Below are 26066 nucleotides of genomic sequence, written 5' to 3' on the forward strand. Positions count from 1 at the left end.
AACCACCAGGCAATTTACTTACATTGGAATGGCAGGCATGCAGCAATGGAATGTTTTTTTAGAAAAATAGGTGTGGCCTGTATTTGTAATGCTGCTATATCCTCTTCAGCAAATTGTTCAGGGAGTTTAACAGTTAGGTGGAGGCTTGGCTGTGTCCTGCTATTTCTTTCTGTCTTACAAACTAGCTTGAAGGTGTACTGTTCACTCACAGTTTATTTCTCATTTCCTTGAATGGGTTTTTCTCATTGGTTGAGCTGGTCAGCTAACTAGATTTGTAAGCTTGCACCGCCAGCCTGCTTCTCGGAGTATGTATGTAATTGTTCATTAACAAAAAAAAAAATTGCTCCCAGAATAACCACAAAATTCTTATGAAAAGTTCCTTTAGATATACATTTATTTATGGATGGATTATTGGAATATTCATAAATATTTATATGCTACTTGTCTCTTTGGAAAGCAGATCACAACTACAATAAATCTACATAAAGGCAATCTACACATAGAATCATCTCAATATATCTTCCCCACACAAGTGTGAAGTGTACTAGAGAGGTTTCGCCATTTAACCTTTCATTATTGCTATGGGAATAAAATGGGAGTAGAATCAAATGGGCCTATTTCTCCTAAAAGAATATTATGTTTGCTGCATATTAGCTGATGGGGAGTGATGAATGGAGCAAATTTTCTCCCATTCATCTCAAAGACCTCCTTTTCACAATGTTGCACAGACTTTCTTACATACTTTCCTTAGGACACAGCATGATGGATACCCTTGCCGTGGCTTTACGCGTTGCAGAAGAAGCGATAGAAGAAGCTATCTCTAAGGCAGAGATGTTCAGTAACAACAGTTTGGTAAAAATATTTTGATTATATTCATTACTTTGGTCTATTATTATTATTATTATTATTATTATTATTTAGTTGATACATTCCATCAATTAACAAAACTTTTACCATACAAGTCTTATCTCGGCATACATTATTCCAAAAGTAAATTTACCTTATATGACCTTTTATATATTCCTTAGATGTGTATCATCCATTACGCATACCCTCCCACCATTCCCCCCCCCCCCTTCCTGGAACAGCAATTCTAAATGACGTCATTGCATCAGTTTAAGCGTGTGGAAAGCCTGGTTCAAAATGCTATAGCTATCATCTCAGTCTATTTTGTCAATTATAATAGATCATTTCCTGTACCAGTCTTGTTTTGTATTATTATTTATATACTTGTTTTTCCTTTGATTAATGAAATGATTGATTATATTTTCCGATAGATATGTCCACCAAGTTTCTAAATCCTATCTTGTATTGTCTCTTCATCCTTGGGCTATCATAGCCTGTATTGCGGCTGTCGTATATTTTAGGATTTCTGTCCAATTATTGTTATTTTCCTGTGCCTCTATAGTAAAAGACATGAATCTGGCTTTATCCCACTTTAATTCTTTCCCTATTATTTATTCCATCACATTTCCTTTTTTTCCTATAATAGTTCTGAATTTTTCTTCAATCCCACAACATGTGGGAGAATGAACCTATCCCCCCACAATTATGCCAACAGTTTGAAATATTTCTCATTATGTAAGATAATTGAAGGGGGATTCTATACCATTTAGATATTTTTTCCTTTTGAGTTTCTTTGATCCTCATATGTTTAATTTTATGAATGTTGTCAATTCAAGACCTAATTAATTTCTCACTGAAGTTTTTTCCTGTTTCCAATTCTCTATAAGGGTTGTCCTTTTCTACTTTCCGTTTAATTATTCTATCAAGTGGGGTTTATGCTATCTCTCTTCTTTTCATGGCCTGAGCTCTACTGGACAGGCTTAACCATTCTATCCAGTTCATGATTTTGAATGAAATTATCCTCCTGTTTTTTTTAACTATGCCTGGCTAATTAGTGGTAACACTGCAGCAGGAGAATATTCTGACCTTAACCATCACTGATTATTTCATTGCATTATTTAAAAGGCCAGTAATGTATCCTCATTATCACAGTACAAATTATTGACTGCAAAAAATTCAGAAATTACTGTGTTTTGTACTGGCAAAACTCTGCCTCATCTACCCTTCAACATCATCAGCATAGCCAGCAGGACATACTAAGCCTTGGGCCCTGGACATGTCCAAGTTTCTAGACATGTTGCAAGGAATTCAGATTAAAGTGTGGAAACATTGCATTTTACCACAGCTCCCAGAATCCCTTGGTGAGTGTGGCCATTGTCTTGGTTAGCTAAGATATTCTTTGAGTTATAGACCAAAAGAGTTGCTTTTTTGCAAGATATGGTCTATAAAGTATGGCTTTGTCAGCAGCAGTTGGCACTTGTGAAATTTTCTTTTATATAGTGAATATTAAGGTGCTTTAACTGTACACAAATAAGTGTGTGATTGCCCATCTGTTCAACTTTTTTCTACAGGACAAACAAAATGAAGCTCGTTACTTGCGAGACCATAAGGAAGAGCTCATTGAAGAACTTGCTACCACCATCGTCCAGAAGGTATGACTCAAGAGCTTCCCTTCTGAATGAATTTACTGCTTGGAATGATAATGCATAGAAACATTTTAACAATAATTGGTATTTGTGTAGAACTTGTCATATGGTTTCTCAGTGATCTGTAAACCAATCCCTTCATTTTGATCAATGGTTGCCAGTGAAAGGTACTGTCTTCCTAGACTGAGAGACAAGAGTTGCTTTTGGCCACCTTTGATAAGGGTGGGAATTCTCAGTCCTCAGCTTATTCTCTTGGTTGTTCCACAGTGCCAGCTTTGTGACATCATGAAAAATTGACTTTGCTTCCTCTGTAATATACCTGACCTGAAGCTGCAAAAGCCCAAAGATAAATAATTTTGTAGTAATCCCAAGTCTTTCTGTCACTGTCTCCTCTAATGAAATTGTCTTTGGAGACTATTTTGAACTTATTTTGTTACAAAATAAGGACAAACAAGATAAATTCCCTAATATTCTTTCTCATATAAAAGTTGCTGCATAAGAATCTAATTCCCATAATCTCTTAGCATTGCTGGGCAGCACCAACTTACAGAGCAAAGATAGGTAAAATGAGATATGGAGATATAGTAGACAGGGGGAAATAACTGAATCTGGCTACAGAAATTGGGTACCCATGAACAATAGGGGGAAGATTGATTTATATCCCGATACCGTTAGCTGTGAACAACAGCAGTATCGGTAAGAAGAAGAAATCAAATGTCATCAGAGGAAGGCAACGCTTCTGCACTCCATATGTTTTAGATAACAACTCCCATGGATTTTTGCCTGCCAGCCAGCATACTGCTGCTGCTGTAACTCTTTCCCTAGATGAGGGACGAGGTTCATAAAGATATTTCCACCTCTGTTTTCAAATCTCATCATATAAATTTTGGCTGTTTATGGGAACCACTGCAGGTTCATCACTGTAAAGTGACATGCACTTGGGCTTCAGCAGGCATTATCTTGGCCTATTATTATTATTATTATTATTATTATTATTATTATTATTATTTAGTTGATACATTCCCTAAGGGAGATTGTTGGTGTATTTTCCTCTACTCTTGGAAGAGGTATAGCAGAAGCTTGGACATGCATGTGGGTAAGGTAAACACAGGATAACAGTCTTCAGGCAAAAGCAGGCAGACAAGGTACTCACAATAGTCCTTTTATTGTCATGCCTTCACAGAAAAGTTCAAGGGCTTTCCTCCTGTCCCTCTTTTTTATCTTCCTGCAGCCCTACACTTCACATATACTCTTACAATCACTCAGCTAATGTTCATCAAGATGTCTTGAGCCAAGGCTTGTATCTCTTCTGATACTCCCTTAATTCTGTTGGATTAAGCAAGTGTGCTTTCTTTTCTTCAAGGGCGGAGCCCTCTGTCTTCCTCATACTCTTAACAGAGATGTAAAGTAAAGTATTCAAAGGTGAAATCTCTCTATCATAGCATGTGAGAATAATTGAAGAGCATGAAGACAATTTACCATGTGTGATTGGGCAGATGGTCTAGTACCAGGCAAAATTACTCAACTGTTTGGATTCTTCCAGAACTGCTGCTTTGTTGTTGTGTGCCTTCAGCTTGTGACCAGTTTTTCCAACCCTAAGATGAACCCATCACAGGGTTTCTTTGGCAAGATATGTTCAGAGGGAGGTTGTGTGTGCCTTCTGTGGCTGAGAGAGCATGATTTGTCCAAAGTCACCAGTGGGTTTCAATGTCCAAATGGCAATTTGAACCCTCTTCTCTAGAGTCATAATCCAGCACTCAAACCCAGTCGATCATGCTGGCTGTATTTACCTTGTTGTATTTAATTCACAAAAGAAATTGTAGCTTCTTTATTACTTTCATAAAATATTTCCACCATTTTTCTGAATAAGGCTGTGCAATCATAGCATACCCCAAATAGCTAAAATTTTAACTCTTTTCCTATGTTTCATATAAGCCTCGTTGCCCATTTAGTTAATTTTTGAGGATGAGATGCAATATCTTTGCAGACCAAAAAGAAGCATATCTTTTTCTCCTGAGGCTCTTCATTGCGTATAGCAGATCCAGATAATGAGAGAAATATAAGCGGGCTGTCAAAGCTTTTAGAAGCTAGAATAGAAGTGATAGGCAATACTAATGGTTCAGTTTCCCATCCTGAGGACTCCAAGTCAGACTGGTATGGCTCCAGAGGTAATGACTTACAACAATCTTTTTTTCCCTTTTCAATTTGCTGCAGATTATAAGAAAGCAGAAGAACAAAACTGAGCAAGTGGAGGCTGGAACTGACTGGCCACAGTCCAGAAGCAGCAGTGGCCCAACGTCCGTTACTCTTTCAGATCAGAGCATGCTGACTTTCCCGGGGAGTCGTAGGGGATCATACACATTATGGGTAAGTCATAATGTGTGTAATTTTACCATTCAATCTGCATGGAGAAAGGGGCATGTAGAATCAAGGGACATATGTGAAAGCTGAAGTTTGAATGATAATAAAACTGGCTTGTATTCCGGAACCCAAATGTTTTTTGTTGAAGGGCAATGAACTCTATCCAAATTTTTGTCATAACCCAAGAATCGGATAATGGGAAACAACCCAATAGTGCAGGAGTGCTTCATGGTGAAGAAAGCTGAGCAGAAGTGGCAGTTTGTGTATTCTTATCTGAAGATAAGGAGGTTTTTTTACAACAAGAACCCAGTAATTTGACTTTTGCAACAATTAGGCTTTTTGCAAAATACTTATCTCAGAATGGATGTTATTTTTTATTGTTGTTTTATTGTTTCCATTCTCTCTCCTCCTTGTACATACAATTTATACTGCAAACTACAGAAATTACATTTGAAATATCAATCTCAATCTTAATTTTTTCCACTCCACATCTCAACACATTCTCTAAATGATTCCTAACTGGTTCCTACATCCTCTTATTTATTATAACCTTTTCAATTTTGTCTATATTGTTCAATTTGCAATTTGTAGAATTTATATGTTGTTCTTGTTGAGTTATTTCACTCTCCTTTCTTAGTATTTTGGGTGTCAATTCAACATTCAATTTAAAATGTTGACTTTTGAAATTGCTTCTTTGCTTGTTTTCCCCACATAAATTTAACACTCAAAGAGCACCACTTTTATATCATAATTAAGACTATTGCCACATCCTTTGGCTTGTTTTTCTGAGTTTAAAGACTGTAGATGCTGATAGACAATTTCAGAACATCTGACAAGCAAGAAGAAAAGGTGACATGTGTGGGCATAAGGGGGAGGAGTGTTTTTTTTAAAAAAAACATTTTGTTGTTTATGTGGTCCTTTCGTCAACAAATAGAAGGGCAAGTACAGAGTGTTTGAAAAATATCTAAGAGTAAGAGGAAATGAAGGAAAAGGCATAAACCTCAAAGAAGATACCCAGAAGTCAAGAAACCTTTCTTTCTTTCTTTCTTTCTTTCTTTCTTTCTTTCTTTTCTTGCCTCTTTTTTTTTTGCTTTTTCTTTTATCTCTCTCTCTCTCTCTCTTTCTCGCTCTCTGTGTGTGTATATATATATATATACACACACACGCACATACATATATATATACACATACACACACCATTTCTTGCTTTTAATTATTTTAATGAAAAAATCTAATAAAGATTATTTAATAACAATAATAAAATTATTAATTGTATATAGAATTGAAATTGTAATGATAATTTTCAGAGATGCTGTATATTACAATTAACATGATAAACAGTGTATTGGGGCTGCTGCAGTCATTTTTCAGAACAGGCTGGCAGACTATGAAAAAAGTCTTGGAGAATTTTATGATCCCATTTTAATGAGAAACCATAATAACATATGCTTACATAAAATAGGGAAAAATCATAAGTAGGGATTAGTCCTGCTTGGACATATTGCAGAGAGGAGAACAATAATCAAAACACAATTTTAAAACTATCATTATTTATAGGCCAATAGAAAACTTTAGTAAGTTGTCAATCTTCCATATTCCAGTTTCCACTTCTATTTATTAGCTTTCTTTCTGTCAAACAATAATTCAACACACTGTCAGATATCCTGAGACTTTAACAACCTGATTAAAAATCTCTCATACCAGGAGAGTGCTTCGTTGAAGTATTTGGCAAGCTATTTTTAGTTATGTGCTCTTCTGTGTCTCTGTGCACAAGAGCATATAAAAATGTGAACCCTGTAGGGTTTTACTGTCAAAGGGGTGTTTGAAAGGAGTATGCTGTGATTTGCTGTGATGGGTGCTATTCTGAGTGCAACACATCAAGAGAAGACAAGGATGGGAACTGAAGAGCTTCATAAAACTAGTGCCAAGAAGAAGGGGGGTGGGGTATAAAGCAAGCATAGTGCTATTAAAATACATTGCTAGTTTAAACCATGAACAAAGAAAACTTGTGAGATCAGATTTTCATTAGTGTACAAGGTCTACTTTGACTTGCCAATAAAGACTAGACTCTTAGCTGCTGGTGTACATTAGCACAACTCTCTTGAACCTAACATAGGAACGGCATCTTTCTCATCAATTGTGATATAGAACAGTGGTTGGGCCTTCAGATGTTTTGGACTTCAACTCCCAGAAATTCCAGCCAGCTTACCAGATGTTAGGAATTGTGGAAACTGAAGTCCAAAACACCTGGAGTCCCAAAGTTTGGGAACCATTGATATAGAGACCGAGTCTCTGCAATATTATTGCAGCAAGCTGCTATACCTGGACAATCATCAGTTCATTATGTGAAATCCTGTGTAGCTTCATTAGATGCTAGATATCCATTGCTAGAGTGCTGTGGTGCCCTGAACTGAGCCCAAGAGCACTCTTAACAAATTCCAAGATACAACCAGTGTACATATACACTGTAGAATTAATGCAGTTTGATATCACTTTATGTGCCATTGCTCAATGCTATGGAATCATTTGTAGTTTAGTGAGGCTCAGCTCTGCGAGTGCAGCTTTTTTCCAAATGAAGCAGAAAGTGTTTGAGGATTGGGACATCTGTAGGGATACCAAGGTGCTTGTTTATAAAGCTATTGTCCTCCCAACCCTGCTATATGCCTGCGAGACATGGACTGTCTACAGACGTCACATGCAACTCCTCGAACGATTCCATCAGTGCTGCCTCCAGAAAATCCTGCAAATCTCTTGGGAAGACAAGTGGATGAATGTCAGCGTACTGGAAGAAGCAAAGACCACCAGCATTGAAGCAATGGTCCTCCGCCATCAACTTCGCTGGACCGGCCATGTTGTCCGGATGCCTGACCACTGTCTCCCAAAGCAGTTGCTCTACTCCGAACTCAAGAACAGAAAACAGAATGTTGGTGGGCAGGAAAAGAGATATAAAGATGGGCTCAAAGCCAACTTTAAGAACTCTGGCATAGACACTGAGAACTTGGGAAGCCCTGGCCCTTGAGCGCTCCAGCTGGAGGTCAGCTGTGACCAGCAGTGCTGTAGAATTTGAAGAGGCATGAATGGAGGGAGAAAGAGAGAAATGTGTCAAGAGGAAGGCGCGTCAAGCCAACTCCGACCGAGTCCCCCTTCCACTTGGAAACCAATGCCTTCACTGTGGGAGAAGGTGCAGTTCAAGAATAGTCACCTATGGACCAACCAGCATACTGATCTTGGAAGACTATCCTACTCGGACAACGAGGGATTGCCTAAGTAAGTAAGTGAAGTACCAGCATTCTTTAGCAGAGAAGGCTTAAGACCTTGTAAAACTGCAGCTCTCGTGATTCCATAGCACTGAGCCATGGCAGTTAAAGTGATGTCAGAATGCATTAATTCTACAGCATAGGTGTACCCAGGAAAAAAGCTATGGGAATTAAAATGGCATCAAACTACTGTAACTGTAGAGTGGAAGGATAGTCTGAAATAAAAGTCTTATACAGTTGTTACATAGTCACATTCTGTATCAAAACAAAAAGAAAGGAATATACTAATGTTCCTTTGAGAATATACTCCTCTGTCTTCAGTTTTCCTTTCCTCGCTCAGAAAGGGATGATCATGAATGGGAGAGCTTTCCCAATGCATGGATGCTCTCCATACATTTGAAGACCTTTTTATTGTTCTTGTTGGCGGCCATGAGAAAAGTAGCTATGTTAGGAAAAAGCCTTCTATTCATTCATCTATTCAGATGCATTGCTCTTCACATGAGAGTAATAGAACTGAGAACTGCATGAGCAGAGCTAGCCCATTCCCTTCTTTGTGTGTCTACATGACTATTGTGTTGGTCATAAGTGATCTTACTATTTAAGCTTGTCTATCATATCTGGCTTGATAACCATGAAGATTTTTTTCCAGATTTAAGTATTACTTTAGAATGTTAGTTCCCTCCTTTACTCCCTACAAAATAATGTGAATAACACATTTCTTCAGTGCTCTCCAGCACATAACAGGTCACCAATCTAAAGCACTTAACAGCTTTTAGCTGAGAGGAGTTATGTAGCAAAATATAAAATGTTATGCACTGTTTACATTTGCGAGGTAGATTCTCTTCAAAATTAACACTGCCAGTGCAAATGTCAGCTGTGTTCTTTAGACATGGAAAACATCCCCAAAGCATGCATTTATGTTTGCTCTTAGAATACGACCTTTTCCTTCAAACTACTTAGTTTTAAAGATGATTGACATCAGCATAGTAGGTGTAAGTATTAGCTCAATTATATTGCAGAACAGCCAGATGCATTAAAATATCTGATTTATTGGTGTTTGTTACAGTATGGTTAAACATATGTTTTGTAAATATTTCCAGGTTTTAACTGCAGTGCTCTCTGTGTGAATCTTGCACAAAAGCACTTGCCTAGTTGCATTTAATGATGGTACTTTGCAGAGCTCAAGTCAAAGCCTGCCCATAAGCAATGTATTTATTCCACACATTTATTTTCCATTGGCCCATTAGATGTTTTATGAATAATTATAGGCAGCAAATAATTACATAGTAACTTAATTATAAAAACTTTATTAGTTTTGGATGCTCAAGCTATATTCATTAATTGTAACTTCACACAACCCTGACATAGCACACTAACTTAGCATAAGATGTTCTGTTGAGTAATAGGTTCATTTACATTAATGGACATTTTAATGCCATTGACGGTGGAACCGAAAGAAATATTCAGCAATCTTGTAAGTGTGTGCACTATGAATTCAAATGGGAATATCTGTAAATAGATAGGAATATGTCTGTTTTATATGCACATCTTTACAAAAGCAATTAGTTTCAGGCCTGCTTCATTTCTGTGTAACTAGGAGTGGAACCATTGAGATTACGAATGGTGTAAGATAAAATGCAACAAACATACATTTATATTTAATAAGTAAACTATATAGCCCATTCTTCTTTTTGTAATGGGGCTGTTTAATTTATAACAATTATAAATAACATTAGTTCAGAACATTGTTGGTAACACAGAAAAAATGAGAAACCCAATGTTCCAGGAATATTAATTGATTTATCTGGGGAATCATAGAGTTTGAAGAGACCATAAGGGTCTTCCAGTTCAACCGTATGCCAAGCAAATGTATCTTCACATCCCTTTTTATGTGGAATAATAATAATAATAATCTTTATTTATATCCCTCCCCCTCTCCACAAGGAATCAACCACAATAAATATATAAGCAAAAATAAAAAGACAGAACATTATATATAAACAATCATAAACAAGATTTAAAAGATTCAGTGATTAAACTCCTTATTTATAAAATTTTTGAATATTTTCTTTCTCTAAAAATAAGTTTTCTGCAACACTTAAAACTTAGTCTTAAGTATCTTTTTCGGCTAAGGCTCCATGGAGTAGAAAGCAAGAGCGTATATCCACAATCTCATTGATGTAGCTGAGGACAAAAGTATATATTTGCCATTCCTCCTAATATGACATTCATCAGTTAAGGCATGCTAATTTCCCCACTTTCTTAGTTGAAACAAACATAAGTGTTGATTCCTGGGACATGTATACATTGGCCAGTAAATTTGGGGCCAATTAGGAGAATTTCTCCAGGCCAGCCATGGAGGTGGCCACAGGCACCCTTCCAAATCCACTTTGGTGGTGGCTCAGAATCTATACTTTCCAGCTGGGTTAAGACCTCATCAATTCGACTGGACCATCATTTCACCATCTGTCCTACCACTGCTGCTTCCAAACAGCAGCAGAATTCCATATAAGCCCCTGTCTATCACAGACATCTTGTTCTGCCATTAGTAGAGGTCCATACATGACCAGAAAGAAGGACGATGTTGGTGGTAGTGGCAAAGTGAGCACTATCTATCTTCCCCTTTTCCTGCATTAATGGGCACAAGAAAAGGAATTAGTGGTGGTGTAGATAGCAAACTAGTCCAAATCAGGCATGATCGTGCTGTCCACACTGCTCCGAAGCCTTGGGGTTGTGTTGAAGTTTCAAGCAAACTCCAGAACACACCACAACTTTGAATAACATGGGGCTAAATCGTAACAACGCTGTTCAACTTAGAATGCTTATCAAAATGGGAGAAATGTCATTGGGACAGCCAGGAGTGAACGCAAGATAAGTCCATGTTGTAATGCTGTATAGACAAACCCCTGGAAATAGTTCATAGAGTATTTATGCAGTGTCACACTGCATGAATATTTGAAATACTGTTATATTTTATTAGAACAAGAATCTAATTATAATGTTTGAATTCAAATCTATTTATCACATAGTTGAATTCACTGAGAGCAACGAACAAACAAGCATCTCGAGCTCTGAGGATTACCTGGGAAGGAATCCCACTGGAGCATTGTAGCACACGAAAATACCAGGCAGTTACCCTGGACTGTGCTCTGACTTGCAAGAAGCACTGCTTGACAACCAAGCAACAAATGGATGCTAGAAATAATATCATATGAAAGCTGACTAGCACAACCTGGGGCTCACAACCAGACACAGGGAAGACATCTGCCCTTGCACTTTGCTACTCCGCTGCTGAATACACATGCCCAGTGTGGAACACATCTCACCATGTTAAAACAGTGGATGTGGCTCTTAATGAGACATGCCACATTATCACAGGATGTCTATGCCCCACACCACTGGAGAAATTATACTATTTATCTGGTATTGCACCACCTCACATCTGCCGGGAAGTATCCGCCAACAATGCAAGGACCAAGGCAGTGACATTTCTGGCCCATCCCCTATTCTGATATCAGCAAGCATGCCAATGCCTTAAATCAAGAAACAGTTTTCTAAGCTCTACAGAGATACTTTCAGGAACACATCAGCAAGCAAGAGTTTTCAGTTTTAAGCCTGTTTCATGCTTGTGCATTTTTAAAACCCAGCTGTGTGTTTCATCTTATTAAAGCACTCCTTTGTAGTATTTTACCATTTTCATGAGCTAGAGGTACGTTGCCTGATTATATTGTCCATTCAGATAGATTAAGAATCACTGTCATGAGAAATGTTAGTTTTATATTCTATATAATAAGTGCTTGAGAATATCCTTCAGTTTTCCATTCTACAATTCTTTGGGCCTTTGCCATGATACAGTTCTTCTCAGTAGGGAAGGGACAAAGGCGTTGCCATTTTTCGAGAGTGGGAGGCAGTGATGCTGAAGATATCCCAGATTTTTTCTTGGGAATGGGGGTGGTCAGATATTAAGGCTCAGATACTTTTACAGCACCAGGATATGATACTTAAAGTAGGCAATAGTTTCTCTTTTGACCATTTCTAGCAGCAGCCAGTTGGGAAGTCTTTTGGCAGAAATAGCAACATGTAAAACGAGAATGAAAAATTCAAAGGAATTTTTCTTGATCACAATTTCAGACTCTGCTGGCTTGTTCCTAGAAATCTTTGAAGTTCTAGAAAGCATGTCTTCACAATCAGGTCAGTCTTAAAGGAAATAGGTGGCCTAGAAACAGAAAATAAGCTTTTGGGAGAAGAACATAGTTACTTCTATTGAGAGGAAAATTGACATATGTCCTAGAAGGCACACAACAATTTCAGTCCTTTGCAAAGGAATTAGAGGAAACACTCCAGATTGCCAGTTTCCTGCCAATGGATCTGGACTTTCTCCTTTTTTACGTACAGTACTTCTGACTACATATGTATTTGAGGTAAACCTTGCCCTGTTTCATGTCCTGGCTTTCGTTGGGGGCCCTGATTAGTTTTTTGTAAGCCTTTTAAAATGGGGTTGATTTCGAGGGTTTTTTTTTTGTTTCAGGGCTCGAAAATAGGGCCATTATGGGGGGGGGGGGCTTCTCTGTGTGTATTCTTCTTACCAGGCTGTTTCTACTCTAGAGTAAGAGGTGCTCAGCTTTTGGCACTGTCAGCTATGCACACACTTTCTGGGCCTGTCTGCACACCCTACCCCACACATTCTCTTTTTCCAAGGAGAGTGCGCATGTGGCAGGGCGTGCAGGCAGGCCCGGAAAGCGTACCTGCCAGTGCCTGGAGTAAGAGGCACTCAGCTGCAGGTGCACTCCAGGCCTGCCTGCATGCCCCGCCACACATGCCCTACCACATTCTCCAAGAGTGCGTGTGTGGTGGGGCATGCAGGCAAGCCTGGAGCATGTCTGCAGCTGAGATCTGGGTCTGCCTGCCTGCACACCCCACCACACAGTCCCACCACACTCTCTGAGAATGCATGTGTGCCGGGGTGTGTAGGCATGCCCAGAGAACATCTGCAACCGAGCTCCAGGCCTGCCTGCCTGCACACCCTGCCACATTCACACTCTCTTTCCAAGGCAAGGACAAAATTTGGATGCACTTGCCTTCTTGTCAAGCAGATGTTCATGTGGGGAGGGGACTTAACATTTTGTGCTTCTGAATAAACAGAAGACACAAAAGAAATGGCAGAAACAGTAGGAACAAATTTCACGCATGTGTCTACTGACTGCCTACTTCAATTGCATGCTGACAAATATTGCAGCCCACCCTTTGTTGAAATTTTGTTTTGGAATTCATGTTGACAACATGGGGAAAGATTCATCTTCTCCTCCTTCTTTTACCATCAAGAAAAAGCATGAGAAGAAGAAGAACTTAGGAAGTTCTTCTTCATTAGCATCACCAGTCAACATGCAGCAGCTATTCTTCATAAGACACTTTTGTGATTGATCCCCCTCCCTTTTGAAATAAGAATGTACTTTGCCAGTGGAAACTACCTATTTTTGCTTCTTCTTATAATTCTGTTTAGTAATGCCCAAGAGAATATTATTTTCTTGACTCAAGCAGGTTCACCATAACACTTTGGCCTAGATTAGAAGTAATGGGAAACTATGTGCTTGCTTCTGCTGCCACCTGCTGAGGTAGGCTTTTCACTGCAGGAAGCAATGGAAATAAATCAGTTGAGAAGGAAAAGATTTGCAGGGTAGGCCAATAAAATGTTTTGCTTTAAATTTTGAAAACTATGCTGCAGTTATAATATTTGCAATACTTCATTTTAAAATTGATTAATAAAATTTATTAAATATAGGCTTTGACCACCTTGGTTGACAATATACACAGGGAACTGGACAGGATAAATGTGTTCCTGTTGGTTCTCATCAAACACTTGGCGACTATTAATGTCATTGACTATAGAATCATTCTGGGTGTTTAGTATGAGATTTGGAAGAAAACAAGGTTAATCATAGTTGGAGGATAAAAGAGACACTTTTCTATTACTCCTGACAAGCTGGATAGTTGAAGGAAATGTAATCATGAAACCAAATGCTCCAGGTAACTCCTGTACAAAACACTGGCCAAATGTAGTCTTTTCTATTGATTTTTTTGCCTATTTCTACAAATTCCTCTTAACATTATATTTCATATTTTCCCTCCTATTATATGAATCTGTAACTAAATCTGCCCAGTATTATTTCAGTGCTAAGACAACTGAATATCTTTCTGTTTCATAATGAAATATGCACTTCATACATATTATGGACATATTTAAGATTAAAATATATAGTAGCTGGTTCATTCTATATAGACAGTTAAACTACAGATAGTTGCCATAAAAAAAAACAAGTATGAAATTGATAACTCCATTGTGTTTGCCTCATTTGTTGTGATGGAATTTAAAATATAAGAAAAGATATATTTAGTAGAGAATCCAATGAGTGGTGAGATTCAAATGTAATATAGTTTCTGTACTTTTTTAATGCCTGGGTGGGGAAAAGGACAGATGTGGCAGGAAAGATGGTGTCCTTGAGGTGGTACTAGCATTACCACTCTCCATGAAATAATTCTCAATTTATTCACAGGTCATATCAAAATACATTATCAAAATACAAACTTGTCATTTATACATGAAATCAGCATATTCATGAGTATATATGGTAGACTAAAGATGCAGGTAGTGCAGTCTTTTCTTTGCATGCCCTTTAAACCCATACAGGTGTTCTTCTGGTTGTATTTTATACAATGATAGACTTAATTGAGGTACTTAGCAGAGTACCTCAATTAATATACTCTGCTACATCTCACCACATTAAAATAGTGGACGTGGCTCTTAATGCCGCATTATCACAGATGTCTATACCCTACACGACTGGAGAAATTATACTGTTTAGCCAGTATTGCTTCACCTGACATCTGCTGGGAAGTAGCAGCCAATAATGAAAGGACCAAAGCATTCTCCAGCCCATCCTTTGTTCAGATATCAGCCAGAAAGCCAATGCCTTAAATGAAGAAATAGCATCCTAAAATTGACAGAGACACTTGCAGAAATCACCTCAGCATGCGAGAGTCCAAAAGTGACAGGCTAAAACCCAGAATCTCAAACCATGGCTGATACTGGATGAGAAACTCCCCCCGGGCACACAGAAGACTGGGCGACTTGGAAGGCAGTGAACAGATTGCAATCTGGCACCACAAGATGCAGAGCCAACCTTAAGAAATGAAGCTACAAAGTGGCGTCCACGACATGTGAGTGTGGAGAAGAGTGAACCACAGATCACCTACAATGCAGTCTGAGCCCTGCCACATGCACAATGGAGGACCTTCTCACAGTGACACCAGAGGCGCTCCAAGTGGCCAGCTTCTGGTGGAAGGAAGTCTAGCATAATGCCAAGTTTTTAACTTCGTATCTTTTTAGATACATTATAACTGTACCCCTTCTGACACAATAAATAAAGAAGTGGAGATACTCCTACTTAAGAGGTAAAAAGGGAAGCTAAATTGCCAGTCTGCATTTTTGAAAGAATCACACAACCCAGTTCTCCTGGAGTTTACTACTAAAGGAAGCTAACGGCATGACGTCTGTTAGTGTTCTTTTGCATTTTAGAAGCTTGATGTACAACAAAAATAAATATATCAGTCAAAGATTCTATGCCATTCTTCTCACTAGAATCTGAGAGAGCATGTGTTTTAAAAAGAAAAGAGGTTTTGAAATTGAATGGCTTTCACTTCAGTCATATGGAAATCACTCTCACCTGTCTTCCAAAGTGGTCTCCCAGGAGGTTTGCACAATGGGATTCTTCTGAACATTCAGATCAGTCCTTAATTGGATACAGTATTTTTCATTCTTTCGTCTCTTGGCTGGTAATTATTATTGAAACCTGTTGACACAACACTTTTATCTATATATAGCACTCAGAACCTCTTGTGTACTTTTACAAATATTAAATGATGATGATGAAAATTAGTGGGGCCCCTATACTGAATCTGAGGATTACAAGAAGACGTTTTGTTAGAAACTTTACTATTATACAAAGCAAAATATGTGTTTTAAACAAAATCCAGAAGCCCATCCTTTTACTGAGACTAAAACATTATAAAGAAAAAGGCACAACTAGAGTAAATGAGGTATAAATACAAAATTAGAATAGTACTTTTAAAGATTCAAAGAAATACTATATTTTTTCAACTGGCTGTTCTTAGTGATTAGCAGTATTGTTTGAAACAAAATTGCCAAATGTTGTTTATTCATTCAGTCACTTCTGACTCTTCATGACCACATGGACCAGTCCACGCCAGAGCTCCCTATAAGCCATCTCCACCCCCAGCTCCTTCAGAGTCAAACCAATCACTTCAAGGATACCATCCGTCCATCTTGCCCTTGGTCAGCCGCTCTTCCTTTTTCCATTCATTTTCCCCAGCATCATTGTCTTCTCTAAGCTTTCCTGTCTTCTCATAATGTGGCCAAAGTACTTCATCTTTGCCTCTAATATCCTCCTCTCCAATGAGCAGTCGGGCTTTATTTCCTGAAGTATGGACTGGTTGGATCTTCTTGCAGTCCAAGGCACTCTCAGAACTTTCCTCCAACACCACAGTTCAAAAGCATCTATCTTCCTTCGCTCAGCCTTCTTTATGGTCCAGCTCTCACATCTATAGGTTACTACGGGGAATACCATTGCTTTAACTATGCAGATCTTTGTTGCCAGTGTGATGTCTCTACACTTCACTATTTTATCAAAATTGGTCATTGCTGTCCTCCCAAAAAGTAAGCATCTTCTGATTTCCTGGCTGTGTCTGAAGTAAACTTTGCACCTAGAAATACAAAGTCTGTCACTGCCTCCACGTTTTCTCCCTCTATTTGCCAGTTATCAATCAATCCGGTTGTCAGAATCTTGGGTTTGTTATGTTTAACTGCAACCCAACTTTCACACTTTCTTCTTTTACCTTGGTTAGAAGGCTTCTCAGCTCCTCCTCGCTTTCGGCCATCAAATGACTAATAGAAAATATATGCCAGAGAATTCATGATAGAAAATTGTGAGTGGTGACTTTGGTCTCACTGTCTCTGCTATGCCTCCATCCAATAGAATCCTGGGACTTGTAGTTTTGTGAGACATTTAGACGTCATTATTGAAGAACTGTTGTTCCTCTGACTAAGCTTCAAATCCCCAGTCCCATAAGACACATCTATAATAAAGTGGGATCAAAGTGTCGTAATTGTGTAAGAGACCCAGGATATTGTTCTTAAAAGAACTATACACACTGCTTGGAGACTACACTTTAAAGCTGTTTCTATTAACTCAGTAAAAAACATCAGGAAAGTCAGCATGTGGAGCTTGCCACTCACAATACAATGATAATGCAATGACAGCAAATACACTCAGCTCACTTTTTGTATAGGTAACAAATTCCCTTTACGATGAAATAATGCAGTAATCTGACATTTTAAAGTAAGATTGAGAAGATACAATTGGATGCAAATAAAATAAAATTATACGGAAGAGTAGTTATAGCTATCCATTTTATTGGCATGATTTACTGATCTTGTATGTTATAGAAATCCTCCAGGGAGTTCAATGAAAAATAAGACAAAAAGAAAGTCAGGTTGGTATATACTGAGGGGGAGAGTACAATGTTTTGTTCTATGCAGCTTTATAGTACAGACAGACCTAAAACACCATGTTCTTAATTACCGTCGTCTTTCTTTTATCTAGGTAAATATAAATTAATGTAAATCTAACTGCAGTGCTGTGATTTTTATATAATCATAACTTTTTATATAAGTTATGTTTTGTGTTTAGACATTTCTGAAGAGCAGAATATTTTGGGAATTGAAGTTCTAGCTGGATTTTCTGGATTTCCTTCAACCCCCATCAATATGCCTGCAGCCTCACTTGTTTCTTACACTATGTTCATAATTACTTGGTGAATTAATATAGCCAAATCAGGGAACACTGAGGAACTTTGATAATTAACCTCATGCAGTGTTAGAAAATCCTTGATGAGCCTTAGGGAAGAGAGAAGAACGTGACGGGGTGCTGCATGCTGGTAATCAGGATAAACAACTGCATACTTAATTTGGTTTTTAGAAATCCTGGCAGACAGACCAACCATGCAACCTTAAAGAAATTCCTTATCAGGCTTGAAAAACAAAAAGGATCACAAGCATGTGATGAACCTGGTTTTGTTAACTCTTAATTCTCCCCCCCCCCTTTAATCACCATATCTGTGTTGAGGCATCTTAAACTTTTTCCAGTCATGACCTCTTTCTGTCCAATATTTGTTTTTCATGACCTCAGGTATATCAAATAAGTATAAAATCAGTCATTTACTGTTAATAAATAATCATTTGCAAAGCTTGCTTAACAGACCGATTTTCCTTTTTTTTTTTAAGTACAGCTGAAACAATTTCTGCAGAGTCTACTGTAAGCACTGCATGTCATTGCTAACAGATTTATTTTATTTTATTTTCAAAATGATCAAAATAGTTTATTGTACGGGCCCAAGGCCATGACACAAAGCACCACATGCACACAAGCAGCAGACACCAAAGATGCTAAGGTAAAGGTAAAGGTAGTCCCCTGACATTAAGTCCAGTCATGTCTGACTCTGGGGTGTGGTGCTCATCTCCATTTCTAAGCCGAAGAGCCAGCGTTGTCCTTAGACACCTCCCAGGTCATGTGGCCGGCATGACTGCATGGAGCGCCGTTAAGATGCTAAACAGATACCATAATCATCCTCTTACAAAGAGCAAAAACAATGCAAGTTAACAATAATTAAAGTACATTTTGGAAGAGGGTCCAGTTAACCCTTAGAGTCTCCTTGGAAGTTGATGGCATTTTATTTAAGTCTGTCTTTCTGGTCTTTTTTGCAGATAGAGCAAAAAGAGCTTCTTTGTAAGTTTGTAAGTTACATAGTCATTGTGTCACTCAGCAGAAACTGCACTGTTTCTGCAATAGAGTTCCCTTTACCTTGTGTCAGCAAGGGTTTCAGGTGTCTTTCTCTTGAGGCAATGGGCAGACCAACAAATAATGCTAACAGATTTGTGTAAATATCTAGGTAATTTTCAACAGCTTTTTAGTGTTGCCAATTTTTGTGACCCCAACACTGAGTTAAGTGGATCTCATTTGGGGTCAGAATCCACAGTTGTCTATGTAACAATCTGATTTTGGTTACAACTTGCTGTAGAGTGATACATAGAAGGCAGGAGGAATTGTTGACTCTCCAAAGGTCCTAACAAGCATAATCAATGATAAGGGAAGTATAGTCCAAAACATCCAGGATTCCTGTATGTCATCCACATATAACTTCCTGCCTTTCTCAATGGAACTGGCAATATCAAAATAATAAAATTCACGTTTTGAAACTGGACTAGTGATAATATAATAGTGATATTATATTAATAATTCTTCCTACTGATCGATCTTTACCTCTTTGTCAAAGTATTACTTTTGCAGATAATTAACCTTGGATATTTCCATTGTTGTCTTCTGCTAATGAAGTTGTTCTCTTTTTTCTTTCTTTCTATAACAGAGGTCACAGTCAGCATTCTCACTGACTACTGAAGAAGCTGCAAGCAGAGATGTGGACCTTGCCTCTTCTGTGCCTGAGTCTCTCTGGAAACAACCAAAAGCCCCAGTCAGGCCCCAGAAAGACCACAGGCTGTCTTCATTGCCCAGCTGGAAGAGCGTGGATCGATTAAATGAACCAAGTAAAAGATAGTAGTACCTCCCAGATACTGCTTAATTCTCTAAAAAAAAATAACGTAGGTCTGTAGAGGGAATCAAGGGAGGGAAAGAAGTAAAGGCACAGTACCATCGCAAAGTAATGGAAAATTATCTGATTTTGAAATATCTGAACTATTTTTGACTGAGCAGAGAATCTGCAAAAGATTCTGACTTCCATATTTGTCAAAATTTGGATTTAGTGTGCAAATATTTTCTCCAGAACCAACTACTACACACCATTAAAGTGCCTGATTCATACATACAAATTATAAAATATAAATATTCATAAACCAATGGAAGGATATGAAAAAAATTGCTGAGATTCTGGTAGTGCCTGACTATTAGCATAGTGAGGGTGAAAGCGGTGCTGGCCAGCTTCCTCCTGTTCCTCTGAGTGAGAACACAGGAAGTTCTCTGAGAAGCATCCTAGCACACTGCTGAGATGCTGTAGAAAGAAGACACAGAAGCTTCCATTTGCACACACTAGTCCACATTCAACTAGAGGTACACACATGTACACTTACTTCTGTGAATATAAAATGTCCCCAGTCTTTTTTCTAATCTACTGTTTGTGTTCCATCTCTATAGACAGGCAACTGTTCCAAATTACAAAAAATATGTGTGCATATATTGCATGAGATGGCTAAATAAGTGTAAGCAGATAATGTTTATGTGAACATCTAAGTACTAATGACTTTAAAAGATTCCATCCTAAAAAATTACATGGCTACTTCAGAATGAAGGAATTGCCCCCAAGGCATTTTCAATCTATTTAAATTAAGAAGCTGCTTCTAAGCATAAATAGGCTATGATTATTTAAATAAATACATAATCAAAACTAGGAACTTGACAGATTTTCTTATTCTCATTTTGTATGTTCCCCCTTCCTTTTTTAGCAATGTTTATGCTGCAGGGGAAATATTTTCCAAATGTCAGTTGCAGATATCATGCTCCACATTTCTAACGTAATTATGTGCTATCACGAATAGATAAGAGTGTGTGAGAAATGACTTCAGTTTCAGAAAATTGTGATCATTAACCTCAGTTTTATTTACCCAAATGTAATATAAAATGGCTAAATGTAGTGAATGTACACAATACTTTTAAAGGTTTTGACGCATAAGGTTAAATACTATTTTAAAAGTCTTTTGTCAATCTACATTGAATGGAGACTTAGTCAAGGTTAGAGAATCAGTAAGACAAGATAATCATGATTAAACTCTGTTTATAACCAGGGTGATGCAGTGGTTTGAGTGTTGGGTTACGAATTCAAAAGACCAGGGTTCAGATACATGTTCAGCCATGGAAACTCACTGGATGACATAGGGAAAGCCATACATTTCCAGCCTCAGAGGAGGGCAGTGGCATTTTGTTAAGAAAACCCAGGACAGGATTGCCACAAATGAAAGTCCGTTTTACAATAGCAATATGAATTTCACTTGATCCATTAAAGGTGATCCATGATTAGCAGCAAGTTCACAAGGATCTCTTCTTTGCCAGTGTCCAATAAGATGGTCCTTGATCCAATGTCATGAAGTGTCAGATGCCAACAATAGTTGGCCCTACCAGTTGTGGCAGCATCAGGAAATGTGCCTGCACTGAAAGAAGCATATAACCTAATCATGAATATGTGTATGACTTCATATCTAGACACTGGGAAATCATGAACAGATTCCACAGATTCCAACCCATTAACATTGCATATATTCAGTGTGGTACAAACTCATTACCACCACTACTATCATGTAAAACTTGAAAAAACAGTACATATGGTAATATATGTCACTTAATACAAAACTTGCTGCCCCATTGTCCTAGAAACATATTATAACTAAAAGAACAATCCAATTTGGGACTTAAATCAAACCAGTTAGTCCATTTCTCATTACGTGCAAGTTATGAGATGCGTGATACCAGTCTTATAAATGTCCCTCCTCTGCTAATATTATATAACAAAAGGTAGCTAATTCCCCAGATTGTTTTTTTTTTTGCTAAATAAGAAATATATCAGTTCCAAGTATAATTATGAGTTTGTTTGAAGTAATAAAATTCACTAATAATGAAAGTGTATCTTTCTTGTTTTTCCTTAGCTTTCCCTCCTGTTTTAGAAAGTACTGATGGAAACTGGGTGGCCTTGCAAAATGTCACGTTGCCTCATCCCCGAATGCTTGCCAAACCAAAAAGCCAAGTATTTAGAGTTTTAGAAAATGAATCTAGTGTTGTGTCTGCTTATGATGAGATGGGCTCAGAAAGCGAAGATGACTATGACTGGAATGTGGCTTTGAACAAACTACGCCGGAGGCCCAAGCAGCCGTCAAACCCTGCTGATTCCCCATGCAATACTGAGTGGACTTATGGAAATGAACTGCACCAGCCAGTGACCTCACCTTCATCTGGACTATTTGCCAATGAGACAATGTGCTCCGATTCTGAAACGTCATCCATCAATTCTTCAAGGGACGCTAGGGGAACTAGCCTTCCTCCTTGGATACAAAGGAGAACTTGTAACAATACATCCCGAGAGGATAAAGCACAATTACATGGAGAGCTAGATGTAAACTTCAATCCACAGACTACCAGTTTAGATTATTCCGATAGCAGTGAGAGCGAGGAAGCCTATCACGACTTAGAAAAGAGATCAAAGAGGTGGAAGAAAAGCAAGGCTCTCTCTGAAGATGTATGTAGAGGCAAAAATCGCACAAAAACACACAAGAAGACTTTGAGCACAAGCCAGGTAATAAGAGGATCAATGAATAAAATATAATATCTGGAAAATAATATCAATTTTCTGGTCTGATGTAGAGGGACAACAGAGTTGTAAGTAAGGTCAATGGTGTCCCATCCTATTAATCCACATCATACACATTTTATATTATTGAAGTGGCAGTTCCACAGATAGTTTTCCTGAAAGTGCTAAACCAATTTTATCCAATTTGGAGTTGTAAAAGTCACATAATCCATACCAAAATGTGCCCTGAGGATAACATGTTGGAAAGGAGGGTGCTAAACCAGTCTCATACGTTTTTGCCACTGCATATTCTACAATACAAATTTGCATTTTATATTTTTAGTAATTCTACAAAACAAGTAATGCAGTCTGATTTCCTGGTGGTGCTAAGTGGTGGCAGCAAGTCTTAGTGATTTTGCCCTTTACTCACACCCTCAAAGTGGGTTGTATGGAAACAACTCTAGAAACAGAATGGTCTTCTTGCTCTTGGTATCCAAGGTGGCATGGAAGTGGAACAGCTATTCATATTTAGCTAAATAGATAGATAACAGATACTAAAACTTAGCTGAGTAAGGGAAAATGGGAATGTGGCATTTTTGAAGAATATAAGATCTTATGTGTTAGGTAAAGAAAAAATAACATTTGTGTGCAAATTGGCAAAAGCCACCTCCTTTTCCAACAAATAATTAACGGAAACAAATTAAATTAAATTGACTGCACAAATATTCAGATCTGATTTGTTTAATTGCATGTCTCCGTTATTATTTGTCCCTTCAATATCCACTTAATTTAGCCCCATCAAACAAGGAATATAGATTCCACTTAGACAGAGCTGGGAAAGTTACCATTAAAAGAATAAATGTAATGAAATCTCTACCATCTGTAACTAAACAGTGGTGGGATGTCATTATATTTATTCTTCTTAAAAATATTTCCATCCCCTGCCTTTGACTTACCACTTCATCCCGTTCATTAAATACTACTTAAGAAACGGCAACCTACTGTGTTCATCACATGACATAGCCTTCAAGTGTAGGGTAGAAACATTTTTGTATTTAAAAAATGTTGCAAAGGGTTATTTTTTCAGTTGATTTCTAACCTGGTTGACAAGTGAGGGTATTTGTTTTGTTTTTTGTTTGTTTGTTTTTTTTTGCAAATTATCTGGATAGAGATGGGCAAAATAGCCACTTCTGTCATGTGATGGTATTCGTCATTCTCAGCTTTATGCAGTTTGTGGGAGGAGCCAAAATGCCGCTTTGAGAAAAAGCTCCACCATTACTTTTTGCTTATGGAGGAGGGAAGATTGTCAGTATATTGTGTTCCTTTCTGTCTCATGCACTTTCGGCGGGCCTGCCTTCCTTCCTTTTTTCTTTCCTTCTGTGTGTTGTGTGTGCCATGTGTTACCTCCTCCTCCTCTCCTCCTTTGCCTCCTTCCTTCCTTCTTCCAACATGGGGAAAGGGAGAGAAAGAGAGGAGGATTTCTGGAATGGCGGCCAAGGGAGACCCCCAGACACCTCCTTCCCTCCTCCTCTTCTATCGTTTGACCCTAAGGGCCATCTACTCCAACTCCTTTCTGCCATGTAGCGAAATCACAATCAAAGCACCCCCGACAGATAGCCATCCTGCCTCTGAAGTACATAAATAATAATAATAATAATAATAATAATAATAATAATAAAGAAAATATGTTCCTAGTTTGCAAGTGGTAATTCCTGTTTAATTGTGTAGTGGTAATGGCGCTCCATGCAGTCATGCTGGCCACATGACCTTGGACAACGCTGGCTCTTCGGCTTAGAAATGGAGATGAGCACCACACCCCAGAGTCAGACATGACTGGACTTAATGTCAGGGGACTACCTTTACCTTTACCTTTTTTCCTTGAAAGTAATTGTTGTGCTCCAAAAACTTTGTATATTAAATTGGTGGAGACTCTACAAGATATTCAATTATTGAGAAACTAGAGCAAAATGTGTTATAGCAGGATGCCCCTCCTGCAAAGACAAAATTTCTGTAGTTTAATAAACTTTCCCATGTACCAATTAGGAAATGACATTTATAGCCCAGGAACAAACATTATCGTCCAGGAGATGAGGTGCTTCTTTTCACAAAGAAAATGGGGGTAGGACAGTGGGCAGGAACAACTCTCTACATTGTGATGGCAAATCAACTGAAAACTCCTGAATAAAATGGATAGTTTGCTAGTGTGTGATGGAGGTAGGAAAATAATCCATTTAATTTCAAAACGGAGTATACCTGAGTTGCATGGTAAACCACTCTTCCAAACACTTGGCATTTTCAACGGGATGAAACCTTTAGAAAGATATAGAGTAGCACTATTGGTAGCTGATTATAATGGTTATTTTCTCCAACTTGCCATCCAGATACCCTTGCCACCACCTCTTTCCTGGCCAGAGTGGTTCATGCACATTTGCATATCTTGCTCCTGCACATTCTGATTCTGAAGCAGTCTGTAACCCTTAAGATAGATGTCCATGGCCAAGCTTTGCTTCAGTCTCCCATGCACCTCCTGACAAGAGCCAGTTGTGTCCAGATTCGCCTCTTTCCTCAGTGCCTAACTTGAGGTATCCTTGAAGCAAAGGACGGGAGATGTAGATGAAGAAATCAACTGTAGCATTTCTCAAGTCACCCCTCCCATAATGCCTTGGCTAGAAGAGCCCCTCAGACAGGCTTAGAAGAGCTTGTTGATCCTGTGTGTTGAGAGATCAATACTGGGTGTCACCTCTTTCTCTGGCAGCAATATATGAATGTAACAGGTGGTCAGGACCCTTGGCTACTGTATGTTATCATCAATTTTGGGGAGAAATTTCTACATGTGAGTGACCTGATTCTCAAACTACTCACCTAATAGTCTTTTCTATAATTAGTTTGACACTCTAGAATTCTAGGCCCCTTGGTGGCACAATGGGTTAAACTGCTGAGCTGCTGACCGAAAGGTTGGTGGTTCGAATCTGGGGAGCGGGGTGAGCTTCTACTGTTTGACTCTGCTTCTGCCAATCTAGCAGTTAGAAAACATGCAAATGTGAGTAGATCAATAGATACCACTTCTGTGGGTAGTAGTGCTCCATGCAGTCATGCCGGCCACATGACTTTGAAGGGGTCTATGGACAACGCCCACTCTTCAGCTTAGAAACTGAGATAAGCACCACCACTTGGAGTCGAATGCTACTAGACTTAATGTCAGGGGAAACCTTTACCTATAGAATACTAGCACCTGTGTGCAATTTGCCATTTCTTATACCCTGCCTTTAGCCATGATTGAAATGAACTCACAATTGTCATGTGCTTGGTCTACGTACCAGAGTAGATGAGGCATTCAATGTGCTTTTTCATTAGTGCAGGATTTTTTTTTACTGTTACAGTTAGACTCACAGCAGATCATGGAGAGGAAATGTAAGTATTTTCTTCCCCAGGAAAATCCCTTCTCTGAAAATAGTACTCACTTCAAAAGGATTTTCTCTGAGTCCACAGAAAGGAAACATAGGCTCAAATAATCCTTCTCATCCTACTGTGTTCCAAA

General features: G+C 38.4%; 1 protein-coding gene across 3 annotated transcripts in view; it reads left to right on the forward strand.

The window, feature by feature from the left end:
* MYRIP (myosin VIIA and Rab interacting protein) overlaps nt 1–26066 on the forward strand; it is a 186378-nt gene that overhangs the window by 133500 nt on the left and 26812 nt on the right. For all 3 annotated transcript variants that reach the window (XM_060781754.2, XM_060781756.2, XM_060781755.2), the window contains exons 6-10: nt 752–852; nt 2418–2498; nt 4707–4859; nt 19607–19784; nt 21891–22534. In XM_060781754.2, coding sequence (XP_060637737.2) covers nt 752–852; nt 2418–2498; nt 4707–4859; nt 19607–19784; nt 21891–22534 — 1157 coding nt within the window. The remainder of the gene's footprint in view (nt 1–751; nt 853–2417; nt 2499–4706; nt 4860–19606; nt 19785–21890; nt 22535–26066) is intronic.

Source organism: Anolis sagrei, chromosome 6 (assembly GCF_037176765.1).
Source record: "Anolis sagrei isolate rAnoSag1 chromosome 6, rAnoSag1.mat, whole genome shotgun sequence".
NCBI classification, from domain to species: Eukaryota; Metazoa; Chordata; class Lepidosauria; order Squamata; family Dactyloidae; genus Anolis; species Anolis sagrei.